Consider the following 18,025-nt stretch of genomic DNA (forward strand, 5'->3'; position numbering starts at 1 on the left):
ATAAAATAGATTCCTCAGATCTGATGATACAAATCAAAGTTAGCAGGCCGGGGCCTTGTGAATGCCCCCTGTGGGTCCGTGTAGCCACACTGACTGGGAGTCCCTTTCAAGGTTTCAGAAAGGTGGCAATCTGTTTACTCAAATGGGAACTTTTATTGGCATCCAGGTGTCAACTCTGCCTAGAAACTGGTCCTGTCCTTTTCAAATGCCAATGAAATATGTGCCATGACTGATAGTGCCTACTAACTAGTCTCGGACCATCTCCTGCAGCATGTCCCCAGTCTCTGACCATCTCCTGCAGCATGTCCCCAGTCTCTGACCATCTCCTGCAGCATGTCCCCAGTCTCTGACCATCTCCTGCAGCACGACCCCAGTCTCTGACCATCTCCTGCAGCATGTCCCCAGTCTCTGACCATCTCCTGCAGCATGTCCCTAGTCTCTGACCATCTCCTGCAGCACATCCCCAGTCTCTGACCATCTCCATCAGCACACAGCATGTCCCCAGTCTCTGACCATCTCCTACAGCATGTCCCCAGTCTCTGACCATCTCCATCAGCACACAGCATGTCCCCAGTCTCTGACCATCTCCTGCAGCATGTCCCCAGTCTCGGACCATCTCCTGCAGCATGTCCCCAGTCTCCATGAGGGGTACCCATTAGATTGTTCCCTTACATCAGAATCTCCATTGGAGTCCTCATCAAAATCATCCTAACATCAGAGTACACCCTTCCATCAGAGCCCCCATCCCACCTCCATCAGAATCCCCATCAGAGTCCTCATAAAAATCCCCCTAATTTCAAAGTCCCCCCCTTACATCAGGGTCCTCATCATAGTCCTCTCTTACATAGAGTATCCCCTTCCATCAGAAACCCACTGTTTCCATCAGAATCCCCATTTATATCAGAGTCCCCCTTACATCAAAGACCCCCCCCCCCCCCAAACAAAAAAACTTGTTTACATCAGAGTCTCCATCAGAGTCCCTACTTACATCAGAGTCTCCATCAGAGTCCCTACTTACATCAGAGTCTCCATCAGGGTCTCCTCTTACATCAGTACTCCTCAGAATCCTCCTAATATCAGGATTCCCTTCTTACATCAGAGTCCCAATCAGATCCCCCCCCCCTCCCTCCATCAGATCCCGCCCTAAAATCAGAGGGCTGGATAAAATATTGCAGAAGGACAGATATGGCTCACAGGCCGCAGTCTGGAGACCCGTGTATTGGGGAATCGCCGTCGTGTCGCAGAATGTTGCAGGCTGTCACATTAAACATTTTGTGGGACGTACCATTCTCTTTAAATTTTGGGGGGGTGGACAGCCCATCATTTTCAACAAGTTTCCAAACGCAGTGCGTTAGCCAGATTCAGAGAGAGTTACGCCGGCGTAACTCTGAATCTGCGCCGTCTTAAATTTAAGTGTATTCTCAAATTGAGATACACTTAAATCTAGCGAAGATACGGCCGCGGGCGCCGTCGTATCTTAGCGGTCTATTTAGGCCGGCAGCTAGGGGCGTGTACGCTGATTTACGCCTAGAATGCGTAAATCAGCGAGATACGCCTATTCACGAACGTAAGCTTGCCCATCGCAGTAAAGATACGCCGTTTACGTAAGGCGTTTTCAGGCCTAAAGTTATTCCACCAAAAAGATGGCGCAGCCAATGTTAAGTATGGACGTCGGAACCGCGTCAAATTTTTTAATTTTTACGTCGTTTGCGTAAGTCGTCCGTGAATGGGGCTGGGCGTAATTTACGTCGAAACCAATAAGTCTTTGCGGCGTAATTTGGAGCAATGGCACTGGGATACGTCCACGGACGGCGCATGCGCCGTTCGTTCAAAACGTCAATCACGTCGGGTCACGATTCATTAGCATAAAACACGCCCACCTCTTCACAATTTGAATTAGGCGCGCTTAGGCCCGGCACATTTACGCTACGCCGCCGTAACTTAGGACGCAAGTGCTTTGTGAATACAGCACTTGCCTCTCTAACTTACGGCGGCGTAGCGGATATGAGATACGCTACGCCTGCCTAACGTTAGGCTCGTCTACGTGAATCCAGCTACATGTTTCTGCGCGACATAATGCCCCCCATAAATGTACACGGTTTTTATAACGCTCAGAGCGCGGCGATATTAATACGTAACGATGTATGTGGGAGGTTCAGGTCGCCTGTAATCAGCAGTCTGAGTCATTGATGAATCATTGATTAATCCAATGATCAGAGACTCATCAGTGGGGGGAGGGGGGGGATTAGGCTATGGAGAGGTCTGAGATGTAATCCGCCTGACGCCCGCTATACAGGTCTGTGCGTCTTCATTACCACAGAACAGGTCACCCCCCCCCCCCCCCAATGGCCTCATTACACAACGACTTAGCGATCTTATCGCATTCAAATGCAATTCACTTTAATTGCTGCAGCTCCTTATACAACTGATGATATAAGAAGGACTCTACAGCTAAATGATTATATAAATGGGCCGACCGATCGCATGGCTGCCCCCTACAGGACAATGTCAGAAGGATTTTTCTTTTATATTAAAGTGGACCTGTCACTCACCTTTACAAGCCTGCTGTATACATTGCCGGCATGTCACAATATACAGCAACAGTGTCATTTCTCAGAGAAGCTCCACCTTTTACCATTTGAAAGCCATCTTTAAATTTAGTCCAGGCTGGCATGATATCAGTCTGTTGCAGGCAGAAGGGAGCATTTCCTCAGTCACCTACCTCCTAGTGCAGTCTGCGGCCCCCGGGGGCCAGATGCAGCCCTTTGCTTGCTTTTATCCGACCCTTGGGGCACCATTTCATCCACTGATACCAACAATGGGGCACAGCTCCTCCCACCAATGATGGGGCACAGCTCCTTCCACTGAAACCAACGATGGGGCACAGCTCCTCCCACCAATGATGAGGCACAGCTTCTCCCACTGACACCAACAATGGGGCACAGCTCCTCTCATTGCGCATTAGTGCGCCACATCAAACGTACACGCCCCCTTGATGGTTTTCAGAACGCTTCGAGCGCAGTGATATTAATATGTAACAATGTATGTGGGAGGTTCAGGACTGTAATCAGCAATCTGGTCATTGATTAATCCAATGATCAGCTACCGTAGCGACTAACTCATCATTATGCTATGGCGAGGTCTCCAACGATAGAGCACAGCTCCTCCCACCGACACCAATGGGGCACAGCTCCTCCCACCAGCACCAAGGATGGGGCACATCTCCTCCCACCAGCACCAAGGATGGGGCACAGCTCCTCCCACCAGCATCAAGGATGGGGCACAGCTCCTTCCACCAGCACCAAGGATGGGGCACAGCTCCTCCCACGACACCAATGATGGGGCACAGCTCCTCCCACCGACACCAAGGATGGGGGCACAGCTCCTCCCACTGACACCAAGGATGGGGCACAGCTCCTCCCACCAGCACCAAGGATGGGGCACAGCTCCTTCCACCAGCACCAAGGATGGGGCACAGCTCCTCCCACCAGCACCAAGGTTGGGGCACAGCTCCTTCCACCGGCACCAAGGATGGGGCACAGCTCCTCCCACCTACACCAAGGATGGGGCACAGCTCCTCCCACCGACACCAAGGATGGGGCACAGCTCTTCCCACCGACACCTACGATGGGGCACAGCTCCTTCCACCGGCACCAAGGATGGGGCACAGCTCCTCCCACCGACACCAAGGATGGGGCACAGCTCCTCCCACCGACACCAAGGATGGGGCACAGCTCCTCCCACCGACACCAAGGATGGGGCACAGCTCCTTCCACCAGCACCAAGGATGGGGCACAGCTCCTCCCACCGACACCGATGGGGCACAGCTCCTCCCACCGACACCGATGCGGCACAGCTCTTCCCACCAGCACCAAGGATGGGGCACAGCTCCTCCCACCAGCACCAAGGATGGGGCACAGCTCCTCCCACCAGCACCAAGGATGGGGCACAGCTCCTCCCACCAGCACCAAGGATGGGGCACAGCTCCTCCCATCAGCACCAAGGATGGGGAACAGCTCCTCCCACCAGCACAAAGGATGGGGCACAGCTCCTCCCACCAGCACCAAGGATGGGGCACGGCTCCTTCCACCAGCACCAAGGATGGGGCACAGCTCCTCCTACCGACACCAAGGATGGGGCACAGCTCCTCCCACCGACAGCTCCTCCCACCGACACCAACGATGGGGCTGCAATATAATAGAGGTTTGCTTTTGGCTTTAATATTGCTTTAAGTACTGCAAAAAAAAAGTGTCCCTCTTTCCCGTCAGAGAGTGGAGAGGTGTGGCAGATATACAACCAGGGCAGCCATCAGGAATTATGGGGCCCCTTACACAGCTTCAGGCATGGGCCCCCTGCCGCCTGAAATTTTATAAAGAAAAAAAAAATTATAAAAAAAGGGGGATTGCCATCCGGGGCCATGGGACCTCTGGGCCCTTTAATATTAATAATAATAAATATATATTTTTTTTTATAAAAAAAGGGGAGTTGCCATATGGGGCTCTGTGGGCCTTCGGACCCCTAAAAAAAAAAAAAAAAGGATATGACTGGTGTAAATTGAGAAAAACATTTTTTAGCACAGAGATGACAATTTTCTTATTTTATTGCTGCCCCTGGTATTGCAGTGCATTATACAAGGTGTCCAGTAGGTGGCGCTGTGTCCCCATTGCTTGTACAGGGCAGCAGAAGCTGCAGTCACAGTGCCTCATATTAGGAAAAAATATGTGACTGTAATAATTTATCAAACCAACAATTTTAGAAAGCAGTTATTAGAGAAGAGCTGTTGCGCTCAAACCACCAACACATGCTATTAAATGCAAGCTCCTGTCACCCCCCAGGTACCCCCCCCCAGGTTGGCACATAAAGGGCGTATGGACTGGAGCCTCAGAGAACAAGTCCTCTCCTGTGTTTGCTTTGCTGCTGCATGCTGTGCAGAAAGGGGCACAGAGTCTCACAGATTTGGCACTGCGGCCTGTTTTTCTTCCTTGGCTCCCCGGGGCAATGTCAAATAAATCCGAAACGCCAAGCGTTCCGTACAGCGACAATTCACGTTGTATGCCCCAGAAAAACTTGATAAAAAAAAGCCTAATCTCTTTTTGGTGCAAGTATTTGCATTATGTATTTTTTTTTTACTACAATTTTTAGCGGCGCTCTACCGCCACGGCGCCTCCCGCCTCAGTGTGAAAGGGGCCTTAGTCTCAGGGCCACGGTGCTGATGCAAAGGAGGACTCAACTGGGAACTCCAATTTGCCATCTTTCCCCTTGGTCCTGGATGACCTTCTCCCAGCACTGGAGAGGGGAGGGGGGGGGGGTTGTCCATTGCTCCACTCAGGTCTCAGATTACACTCAACTCTGTGCTACGTGTTGTACAGCGTGTGACTTCAGATCCCCACCCCCTGCCTGCTGGAGGCTCAGAAGGGGCTGTACAAGCGAGAGGGCTGCAGATAAACAGGTGCAACGTATGGTGTAATCACCTGAGGTCAGTCACTTCACCGGGTATATGGAGGGTTTACAACCACTTAAAGGGAGTTACTTTTTCTTCAACTATTTTGCCGTATCGGTCCAGTTCTGTTTTACGGCTACAACTAGTAGCAACTTTTATAATATAAATCACGTTTAATGTCGTTATTGGATTATAATTTTGTATGTTTGTAATTTATTCGTATTTAGTTCCATAAAGGTTTCCCCCCCCCCCCCCCCCCCGATGAAGAATCAGCGTTGTTGTGGGATGTCCAGGGCCGCCATCAGGGGGGTACAGGCAGTACACCTGTAAGGAGCCCGGAGGTCTTCAGGGGCCCAGATCGCAACCCCCTTTAAAAAAAAAAAAAATTTTTTAGAAAACATTTTTTTTTTTAATATATTTTTATTTTATTTTTTATTAAAGGCCCAAATTTTTTTTTTTAGATGCCCCCAGGGCCCAGGATGGCAACCCCCCCCCCCCCTTTTTTTTTAAAAAAAAGAAAAAAAATGTAATATATTTTTTTTTAGGGACAATTTTATTTATTTTTTTTAGGGGTCAGGAGGTCCCCAGGGGCCCGGAGATCCCCAGGGCCCCAGATGACAACCCCCTTTTTTTTATAAAAAAAAAATCTTTTTTTTTATATATATTATTTTTATTATTATTATTATTATTATTAAAGGGCTCAGAATGGAAACTCCCCCTTTTTTTTTATAAATGTCTATTTTTTTTTATATATATATATTTGTTTTTATTTAATTTTTTATTAAAGGGCCCAGAGGTCCCGGATGGCAACCCCCCTTTTTTGTAATTTCTTTTTATAAAAAATAATAATAATTTGTATGTATATATATATATAGGGCTCAGAGGTCCCCAGGGCCCCAGATGGCAACCCCCCTTTTTAAAAAATATATATATATTTTTTTTAATTGTTTTCATTAAAGGGCCCAGAGGTCCCCCCCTTTTTTTTATAAATATTTTTCTTTAATTCTTTTTTTTTAATTCGTGGCAGCCCCCCCCCCCCCCCCCCGCTTCTCAATTTCAGGCGGCAACCCCCCCCCCCCTTGGTTCTCTGCTCCAGGGGGCCCACGCCTTAAAGGAGTTCTCTAAGCTAAAACTTTTAACCCCCGCTGTGCCCGGGATGTAAAACTATACAAAATAAACTTTCACTTACCTGCCTACGATCCCCAGTTGTTCCGATATCGCCGTCCCGTTCTCCGGTCCCGGTCTGTTCCACTTCCTGCGGGTCGGTGACTCACAGTGCGCTCAGCCTATCAGCGGCCGCGACGGGACATTGCTGCGGCCGCTGATAGGCTGAGCGCACTGTGAGTCACCGACCCGCAGGAAGTGGAACAGACCGGGACCGGAGAACGGGACGGCGATATCGGAACAACGGGGGATCGTAGGCAGGTAAGTGACAGTTTATTTTGTATAGTTTTACAGCCCGGGCACAGCGGGGGTTAAAAGTTTTAGCTTAGAGAACTCCTTTAAGCTATGTAAGGGGCCCCATAATTCCTGATGGCGGCCCTGGGGATGTCTATTATCCAGGTTGGGTCAGGATTGGATCTTCTCTCTCGGATCACATATTTATCATCCAACATCTGTTATATATCAAGGAGGAGAGGACGCCATCAATAAATATCTCCAGTAAAGTCTCCGCGATAGATCTCAGCCGGCTACACTGCGTCTGTTTGTTGTTCTGGAAGATGTCGACACCGACCCAGAAATTTCTGTTTCTTGGTAACTAAAAGGAGATGTAGCGGAGGAATGCGCCGAGAGACGGCCAGCGGGGGACAATAACGGCGGGAGAGCAAGAAAAACACGGGAGAGGTCAGGAAGACTCGATCCACACCGTGTGTGTTACCGTTATCATGCGTTGTTGTGTGCGAAGAACAATTCAAGTGATTTTAAACCTTCATTTTATATGTATATTAGGGCTGTTACTGATCAAAATTTTGGTGTTCGATTGATCGATTTTTTTTAAAATCGATTAATCGACTAATTTTGATTAATTATAACGCACATACAGATCCAACTACTTTTAGCCGATCTCCTTGCAGGCTGATTCCCAGTGCAGCTACTAGATATGTGCATTCCCGTTCGTGCGAATGTCATTTTTGTATGAAAATGTTCATTTTCGTACCCGCGGAATAATGTGTACATCCGGAAAAATTTAAGCACCAAAATACGAAAACGACAGGATTACGAATGAGCCGCATAACGAACAACCGCAAATACGAACGAACGAACGATCCGACGAAAATACGACAAAACGAAAATGGCAAAAAAACTAAAATAACATCTATAACAAAAGATTTGTATTCTGTATTCTGAATTCCTTTTTTCTGTTTGTAATTTGGTTTCAAAATACAGAATGCAAATCTTTTGTTATAGATGTCATTTTCGTTTTTTTGAATGGACAGTGAGTGTAGTTAGTTGTGAAGCAGCTTCTCTTTTGTGCTGAGTACAGTAGTACAGTAAAGCCAAATAAACTTTTCTGTGGATTTTCGTCTGAAGGGAGAGATCAGTTGGCCAGACTTTTGAACCTGGAACCCAAAAATGGTTTTCTGATGGAGTTTGAAAACGAACAAACGTTCGGTAAAACGATCGTTTTTATGTTTGTTGTTAAAAAAGTCTGACCAAGTGTATGGGGCTTAACAATAGTTAATATGGATGAGCCGCGTGTTGAAAGTGCCGCGAATCCCGCGATATATTTACGAAAGTACAAAATGACGAAAATTCACAAAAATTATTGTCTAACGAGTAACGAACATGAATTAAACAGAATAACGAACCATCCCACATGTACGAAAATAAAACGGTAACCAAAATACGAAATGATCGGAATACGAAAAAATTGCGTCGTACGAAAAACGAACGGGAACGAACAGGAAAACGGGCGTCTTACGAAAAACAAACCTACGGAACGATACGAAATGGAACAAAATAATAAAAAAAAAAAAATTCTGTGCACATGTCTAGCAGCTACCAACCACTGGAAAAATGGATAGCAGGATACAAAAAACACACAAAGGCAGCGCTCGATGGGAATAGCATTAAAACTTTTATAGTCTTCAAGTAGGTAACAAAATAAATATTGCACTGGAGATAAAATCGATGTAGCTACATAAACTGTAAAAATGGTGCGAGTAATACCAAGCGGTACCAAAAGCAGTCATAAAAACATGTAGCCAAGTATGATACTGGTATAAAAATGTGTACAACGATACCACTGCTGAATCCAGATGAGGAGGGGTTAACATCAGTCCGTTGGCATGTAGATGTCCCGTGAAGGGAACTATCACAACTCCCAGTGGATGGTTGTAGAATCCCAGGTTGATAGAGGGAAGTGATAGAGGGAAGTGTAGCAGCCCTGGCGTGTGGCAGATAGTAAGGCCCCGCCGGCATGCAGATATGAAGGTGCAGCAAAGGAGCCCTTCAGATGTACACGGCAAGCCCCGCCGGTGTCCATGACGTCACCGGATCTCCGACAGAACTCCCTGAAGCCGGCGGAGAGGTGAGTACCAATCAAAAGAATTTTGATCAATCAAAAAAATTAAAGATTAATCGATGAATTAATAGTTAATTTCCCCAGCCCTAATATATATATATATATATACACACACACACCACTTTACTACTGAAAAATTTCACCCCCTCCTGCTCAGGCCAATTTTCAGCTGTCGCACTTTGAATGACAATTGCGCGGTCATGCAACACTGTACCCATATGACATTATTATTTTTATTATTTTTTTTTATTTTTTTTTACACAAATTGAGATTCTTTTCAGTGGTATTCAATCACTGCTGTTTTTTTTTTTTTTTTTTGCCTGATAAAATGAAAAATGAAAAATATATGTAAAATTTTTTAAAAAAATGTCTGTTATTAAATTGTGCAAACAAATACGCTTTCCTCATAAGTTTAATCACTTGCTTACCAGGCACTTAAGCCGCCCCCCTCCTGCCCTCCTGCCCGGACCAGTTTTCAGCTTACAGCGCAATTGCGCGGTCATACAACACTGTACCCAAACTACATTTTTATATTTTTTTCCCCACAAATAGAGCTTTCTTTTGTTGGTATTTGATCACCTCTGCGGTTTTAATTTTTTGTTAAAGACAGATTTTGAAAAAAAAATAAAAATATTATATTTTTTTATACAATTTTGCAAACAGGTAATTTTTCTCCCTCATTGATGTATGCTAATGAGGCGGCACTGAGAGGTGGCACTGAAGGGCATTGATAGGTGGCACTGAGAAGTGGCACTAATAGGTGGCATTGATGGGTGGCACTGATTGGCACCACTGGTGGGCATTGATAGGTGGCACTCGTGGGTATTGATAGGTGGCACAGATGAGGTACTATTGTAATTAGCTGTGATTGGCCACAGCTAATCACATGGTACAGAGGGGCTGTGTTTGGCCCTGTCTGTACCATGTGATCACTGTGACCAATCACAGAGCTCATTACAATAGTACATAATGAAAGGCATGAACCAAATCATCATTGTGATATGATCTGCTGTGATTAGCCACAGTAATCACATGGTACAGGCAGCCAGTATAGTGATCGGGCAGCGGCTGTGTCCAGTGGCAGATTCTGCCAGACCGCGGCCCGTGGGGTGAATGCGAGGTTCGATTCCGGGAGGACGCCATAGGATATCCTCCCAGGGCTCCTGCTCAGCTGTCATATTACAATAGGCCGGGCACGAGGGGGTTAAACATGTTAGGGCCCATACTAGGGTTGTCCCGATACCGATACTAGTATCGGTATCGGGACCGATTCCGAGTTTTTTCGGCGGTAGTCAGACGCCGATACCCCGCCCCGATACACAAATAGAATACTTAACCCCCCCCGCGCCGCGCCACCGGAGCCGCAATTCGCCGCTGCGATCCGCCGCCGTTACGCCGCTGACTGTGTAATACGGGCGGGAACATTACAGCTTTGAATAGCTGTAATGATTTGCGCCACGCATAGACACTCCCCCTTGCTCGGGTGAACTGTCCAATCCCGAGCGAGGGGGAGTGTCTATACACGCAGCGTGGCGCCAATCAAAAGCTATTCAAAGCTGTAATGTTCCTGGCCGGCCGTAGTACACAGTCGGCGGTAGCAGGTAAGCGGGCCATGGCTGCATATGGGGGGAGACACACACGGCTGGATGGGGGGAGACACACACGGCTGGATGGGGGGGAGACACACACGGCTGGATGGGGAGAGACACACACGGCTGGATGGGGGGAGACACACACGGCTGGATGGGGGGAGACACACACGGCTGGAGGGGGGGAGACACACACGGCTGGATGGGGGGAGACACACACGGCTGGATGGGGGGAGACACACACGGCTGGATGGGGGGAGACACACACGGCTGGATGGGGGGAGACACACACGGCTGGATGGGGGGAGACACACACGGCTGCATGGGGGGAGACACACACGGCTGCATGGGGGGAGACACACACGGCTGGATGGGGGGAGACACGGCTGCATGGGGGGTGACACACACGGCTGGATGGGGGGAGACACGGCTGGATGGGGGGTGACACACACGGCTGGATGGGGGGGAGACACGGCTGCATGGGGGGTGACAATGGCTGCATGGGGGGTGACAATGGCTGCATGGGGGGTGACAATGGCTGCATGGGGGGTGACAATGGCTGCATGGGGGGATACATTGCTGGATGGGGGGGGTGACAATGGCTGGATGGGGGGATACATTGCTGGATGGGGGGTGACAATGGCTGGATGGGGGGATACATTGCTGCATGGGGGGTGACAATGGCTGCATGGGGGGTGACAATGGCTGCATGGGGGGTGACAATGGCTGCATGGGGGGATACATTGCTGGATGGGGGGTGACAATGGCTGGATGGGGGGATACATTGCTGCATGGGGGGTGACAATGGCTGCATGGGGGGTGACAATGGCTGCATGGGGGAGACAATGGCTGCATGGGGGGTGACAATGGCTGCATGGGGGGTGACAATGGCTGCATGGGGGGTGACAATGGCTGCATGGGGGGTGACAATGGCTGCATGGGGGGTGACAATGGCTGCATGGGGGGTGACAATGGCTGCATGGGGGGTGACAATGGCTGCATGGGGGGAGACAATGGCTGGATGGGGGGATACATGGCTGCATGGGGGGAGACAATGGCTGGATGGGGGGATACATGGCTGCATGGGGGGAGACAATGGCTGGATGGGGGGGAGACAATGGCTGGATGGGGGGATACATGGCTGCATGGGGGGAGACAATGGCTGGATGGGGGGGAGACAATGGCTGGATGGGGGGAGACAATGGCTGGATGGGGGGGAGACAATGGCTGGATGGGGGGAGACAATGGCTGGATGGGGGGATACATGGCTGCATCTGTGGGGGGACATCGCTGCATTTGGGGACACATTTTAAAAAAAGTATCGGTATTCGGTATCGGCGACTACTTGAAAAAAAAGTATCGGTACTCGTACTCAGTCCTAAAAAAGTGGTATCGGGACAACCCTAGCCCATACACACGATCTCATTTTCACAACAACGGTACGACAGACGTGTTTTATCGGAAAATCCGACCGTCTCTGTAGGCTCCATTGGACAATTGTATTCGTTTTTTCAACGGACAAATGTTCGCTGTGCATGCCCTTAAAACTTTCACAACAAATGTCCGATGGAGGATCATCCGATTGTGTGTACACAAGTCCATTGGACTAAAGTCCAAAGTAGAAACACACATGCTCAGAACCAATGCTTAACATCAGACAATAGCAGAAGTTGCCTAAAGGGTGGCGGTAAAGAGCTGAAAAACCACGTGATTTGGTGAATGTTGGCTGAAAAAAGGTCTGCGGTGTGTATGCAGAACAAGTTCACGGCCAACGCCCTTCAGACCAAAATCCACAGAAAAGTCCGATGGCGTGTACGAGGCTTTATACTTACCTATTCTGTGTAATGGTTTTGCACAGAGCAGCATCCCCTTCTCAGGTCCCCTGCTGGTGCTCCTGGCTTCTCTTCAAAGAAAGCCACTTTCTATGGGGGGCACCTGTGCTGGCTCTCTCCTGAGCCACCCTGTCTGTTTTTTAGTGCGTGAGGGTGCCATTAGGATTAATGGTACCCCCATGCGTCTCCTGAGCAGCAGCAAGTTTTTCTGTGCGGGTGGTTGCGGGAACAGGTGTAGTCGTGCAGCGGCAATCACTCGCACAGCCTACCGAGCGTTCACTGCGGTCTTCTGGGTCTTGTGCGGAGTGGCTGCTCTTCTACATGGGGGGGTCACCCACTGAGCATACCCTCCTCTCACGGAACACTAGCTAAAGGGTCTGCCGTTGTATTGCCCATTGGCACCTGATTGGCATATACAAAGCTTGCCACTTACTGACGACCAGTAGGATCCAAGTCAGTAATAGTAAACCTTGGCACCCCAGATGTTTTGGAACTACGTTTCCCAGGATGCTTCACTACACTGCAGATTACATGAGCATTCTTGGAAATGTAGTTCCAAAACATCTGGGGTGCCAAGGTTCGCCATCACTGATCTAGGTCCTCAGGCTTGCCCTGAAAAAGTCTTGGGAGGAGGGCATTTGGCCTTTTGGTCAGGTTCCCCTTCCATGGGATTTCCCCTCTGGGGAGCCCCACCTAGTACTTGGGTCGGCCTTACTTACTTGGGGGACTTCAGCAGGGGGGTGGATTTGTACTGGGAGGAAAGGGGGGGGGGGGTTATGCTTAGGGGTAAGCATGCAGATTAGGGCTCAATTAAGTTAATATTTTATTCTTTTTTTTGGGTGGGAAGAGATTTTTGCTGACACATAATGCTTATACATCTTGGGAGGGGGTTGGGGGTCAGTTCGGACACTCAGTGATTGGTTTCAAAAGCATTTGCATAGACATTTGCTCAGTGAAAGTGTATGTACATTCGTTCTGTGCAATGACTATAAATAGGCAACTCAAACAGCACAGGGTAACCAATACAAAATACCTCATTCTGCCACTAGGTGGAGCCAAGTGTTATTAGAAATTCCTATGAGACTTTGCTCCATCTAGTGGCCAAATGTGGTATTTTTGGTTTAAAAAAAAAAAAAATCAATGATTTACATTTAAACAGCACATAAAATAGCCTGTTTATTTAAAAAATAAAAAAAAATCTGCACAGTATATGTGCATGCACTTTTACAGGGTGAATGGCTATGCAAATTCAACTGGGATTTACAAAGTGCCTACATTTGGCAGGTAAAAGTGCATGTAGATTTTTTTTTTACTGTAAGAAGGTGACAGATGTAAAATACTGCATTAAATAGCACAGGATATAAAATAGCTCCATCTAGTGGCCAAATGAGGTGAGTGTTATAAGAAATCTATAGAAGACTTAGCTCCATCTAGTGGCCAAATGTGATATTTTCTGTTTAAAAACAATGATTTACATTCGAACAGCTCACTTAGTCTTTTTTTTTTTTTTGCCCCATTCGCACAAAACAATTGTACATGCATTTCCACAGGGCAAAAGGTCTATGCAAATTCAACTGGGGTTTACAAAGTTCCTATACAGCTCAGCTCCTTAGTCTTTAGGAGCTTGTTAAAATGCCTGTTGATGCAAAAAGGTTTCTTCATAAATTTGTGTGCATTTTGTACTGTGTGTTAAATACAGCAAGTGTGCCTTTCGTTTCCTATGGCACCTCAACACAAGAGAACCACCAAGGTGCCCCATCCTAGAGCACCCAACACATGAGAACCACCAAGGTGCCCCCCCTCCCAGAGCACCCAACACATGAGAACCACCAAGGTGCCCCCCCTCCCAGAGCACCCAACACATGAGAACCACCAAGGTGCCCCCTCCCAGAGCACCTCAACACAAGAGAACCACCAAGGTGCCCCCCTCCCAGAGCACCTCAACACAAGAGAACCACCAAGATGCCCCCCTCCCAGAGCACCCAACACATGAGAACCACCAAGGTGCTCCCCTCCCAGAGCACCCAACACATGAGAACCACCAAGGTGCCCCCCCCCTCCCAGAGCACCCAACACATGAGAACCACCAAGGTGCCCCCCCTCCCAGAGCACCCAACACATGAGAACCACCAAGGTGCCCCCCCTCCCAGAGCACCCAACACATGAGAACCACCAAGGTGCCCCCCCTCCCAGAGCACCCAACACATGAGAACCACCAAGGTGCCCCCCCTCCCAGAGCACCCAACACATGAGAACCACCAAGGTGCCCCCCTCCCAGAGCACCCAACACATGAGAACCACCAAGGTGCCCCCCCTCCCAGAGCACCCAACACATGAGAACCACCAAGGTGCCCCCCCTCCCAGAGCACCCAACACATGAGAACCACCAAGGTGCCCCCCCTCCCAGAGCACCCAACACATGAGAACCACCAAGGTGCCCCCCCTCCCAGAGCACCCAACACATGAGAACCACCAAGGTGCCCCCTCCCAGAGCACCCAACACATGAGAACCACCAAGGTGCCCCCTCCCAGAGCACCCAACACATGAGAACCACCAAGGTGCCCCCTCCCAGAGCACCCAACACATGAGAACCACCAAGGTGCCCCCCCTCCCAGAGCACCCAACACATGAGAACCACCAAGGTGCCCCCTCCCAGAGCACCCAACACATGAGAACCACCAAGGTGCCCCCTCCCAGAGGGCCCAACACATGAGAACCACCAAGGTGCCCCCTTCCAGAGCACCCAACACATGAGAACCACCAAGGTGCCCCCTCCCAGAGCACCCAACACATGAGAACCACCAAGGTGCCCCCTCCCAGAGCACCCAACACATGAGAACCACCAAGGTGCCCCCTCCCAGAGCACCCAACACATGCATTGCAAATTTTGTGACAACTCAGATATTTTTTTTTTTGGTGTGTTGGCAATCCATTATTTTTAATGGGTCGTGTTAAAGGAGTAGAAAAGGTTCACTCAGCTTGGTAAATTTAGATGATCCCGTTTTCACATTGAATGCCATTATATTATATATATATAATATATATATAATATATATATATATATATATAATATATATATATATATATATATATATTTTTTTTTTTTTATTATTATTATATAAAAAATTATAGTAAATAATAATGTTATTTATTCTTTATTCAATTTTTTCTGATACCATTTTTTTTACAATAATATTATTAAATATAGCGGAGCTGTACCAAGTGAACAATTTCCCCCCTTTCACTGGCTGCATGCTTGCTTCAGTTTGGCTACTTGGAGTCTAAAGGAGAAGAAAAAAAGGAGGAGAAAAGAAAAGGAGAAGAAAAAAGGAGGAGAAAAGAAAAGGAGAAGAAAAAAGGAGGAGAAAAGAAAAGAAGAAAAAAGGAGGAGAAAAGAAAAGGAGAAGAAAAAAGGAGGAGAAAAGAAAAGGAGAAGAAAAAAGGAGGAGAAAAGAAAAGGAGAAGAAAAAAGGAGGAGAAAAGAAAAGGAGAAGAAAAGGAGGAGAAGAAGAAAAAAAGGAGGAGAAGAAGAAAAAAAGGAGGAGAAGAAGAAAAAAAGGAGGAGAAGAAAAAAAAAAGGAGGAGAAGAAGAAAAAAAGGAGGAGAAGAAGAAAAAAAGGAGGAGAAGAAGAAAAAAAGGAGGAGAAGAAGAAAAAAAGGAGGAGAAGAAGAAAAAAAGGAGGAGAAGAAGAAAAAAAGGAGGAGAAGAAGAAAAAAAGGAGGAGAAGAAGAAAAAAAGGAGGAGAAGAAGAAAAAAAGGAGGAGAAGAAGAAAAAAAGGAGGAGAAGAAAAAAAAGGAGGAGAAGAAAAAAGAGAAGAAGAAAAAAGAGAAGAAAAAAAAAAGGAGGAGAAGAAAAAAAAGCGAAGAAAAAAAGGGAGGAGAAGAAAAGCGAAGAAAAAAAGGGAGGAGAAGAAAAGAGAAGAAAAAAAGGAGGAGAAGAAAAGAGAAGAAAAAAAGGAGAAGAAAAGAGAAGAAAAAAAGGAGAAGAAAAGAGAAGAAAAAAAGGAGAAGAAAAGAGAAGAAAAAAAGGAGAAGAAAAGAGAAGAAAAAAAGGAGAAGAAAAGAGAAGAAAAAAAGGAGAAGAAGAAAAAGAGAAAAAGAGAGAAAAAGACGGTAATCAACCCCCAAATTTCTCTTGCTATAGGTTTCCCAAATACAGCCCCCCCCCCCCCAGCACTTTCTGGAGCCCCCCGGACCCCCATTACCCTTCTCCCACTTTTTTTTAAAACCAAACTCCTCTCCAGACACTTTGCCATGGTGTTTATTTATAATAAATGTCAATGTAAATAGCTCTTTATACAAATATAACAAATGGGGGGGAAATAAAGCGGTGCAGGTGCAAAAATAAATATTTATACATACGATTTCCTCGCAAATATATATTTTTTTTCTCTAAATTTTACAAAAATAACTTTAACCCGTTCTTATACACAGCTAAGGTGCACACCCCAGGAAGGAAAGGGTTAAAAAAAAAAGTCAGATTTAGATTTTTCTTCCCCAACAAGCAACCTACTTGTCCATTCAGTCCAAAAGTGGAGACTTAACCTCTTCACAGCCAAACTTACATTAGTCAGTAAACTTTCTCAACTCCTTGGCAAGGCTGGGTGCCATCAGACAGTCCACTGAACCCCTCAGTCCAGCCGTGTGCACCTGCTGCGCCCTCTAGTGGTCCCCCAGTGGCAGCGCACAGAAAAGCTCTTTATTTGCTGAAAAGCTGGGGCATCTTGGAGGGACATTTAACCCTCTGTTTGCCATGGGGGTTGTCAGCTCACTGGGTGGAGTCTGAGTCGCTGGAATCCAAGCTGTGGCGGAGTTTGCAGCTGCTGAGTTTGTCCCTTTGGAGTTGCATGCTGTGTGAGCTCCTTCTCAGGTTCTCCAGGGACTGCAGGAAGGACTTTCTGGCTTTCTCCTCTTCGGTGGGGGACAAGCCTTCCTCCTCCACCTCTTGGATCTCGTCAAAGGTGACCGGCTGGGTCTTGAACCGGCTCTGCCGGGGTCGCCGCAGCTTGCCCTTGCCCCCTGAGGCCCGGGGTTGGATGGGCCGGGGGTACTCCTCGGTCTCTCCGCTGTAGTGGGGCATCGCTGATTGGTAGCCCAGGGGCTCCGCGGGCTTGGCTGGTAGAACCGCAGAGGACATGGCGCTTCGCTCTGCTTTCTGGGGGAGTGGGGGTGCCGGGTCTAGTTTGGTGCCAGGCTAAGATTCTGGAGGAAGCTGGCGCAGTGGCAAGCGATGTGAAGGGTTAGCAATGCCCAGGTGTGGGGGGTGCCCAATCCAGCTGCTGAGCTGTATAATGTCTAATGGTCTATATGCTTTGCTGGTACAGTCCTGATCCTGTGCTGGGTTGTGCTAGTACCAGTAGCGCTCCTGTGCTTGGTAATGGACAGTGCTGGTACTAGTAGGGCTCCTGCACTTGGTACTGGACAGTGCTGGTACTAGTAGTGCTCCTGTGCTTGGTAATGGACAGTGCTGGTACTAGTAGTGCTCCTGCGCTTGGTACTGGACAGTGCTGGTACCAGTAGTGCTCCTGCGCTTGGAACTGGACAGTGCTGGTACTAGTAGTTCTCCTGCGCTTGCTACTGGACAGTGCTGGTACTAGTAGTGCTCCTGCGCTTGCTACTGGACAGTGCTGGTACTA

General features: G+C 48.0%; 1 protein-coding gene across 1 annotated transcript; it reads right to left on the reverse strand.

Annotated features, from left to right (window-relative positions):
• Positions 1-16,634: 16,634 nt before the first annotated feature.
• C11H11orf96 (chromosome 11 C11orf96 homolog) lies at positions 16,635-17,544 on the reverse strand. The gene has a single exon (XM_040328027.1). It carries the CDS (start codon positions 17,524-17,526, stop codon positions 17,158-17,160), a length of 369 nt encoding a protein of 122 aa, XP_040183961.1. The 5' UTR covers positions 17,527-17,544; the 3' UTR covers positions 16,635-17,157.
• Positions 17,545-18,025: the final 481 nt, after the last annotated feature.

Source organism: Rana temporaria, chromosome 11 (assembly GCF_905171775.1).
Source record: "Rana temporaria chromosome 11, aRanTem1.1, whole genome shotgun sequence".
In the NCBI taxonomy this organism is placed as follows: domain Eukaryota; kingdom Metazoa; phylum Chordata; class Amphibia; order Anura; family Ranidae; genus Rana; species Rana temporaria.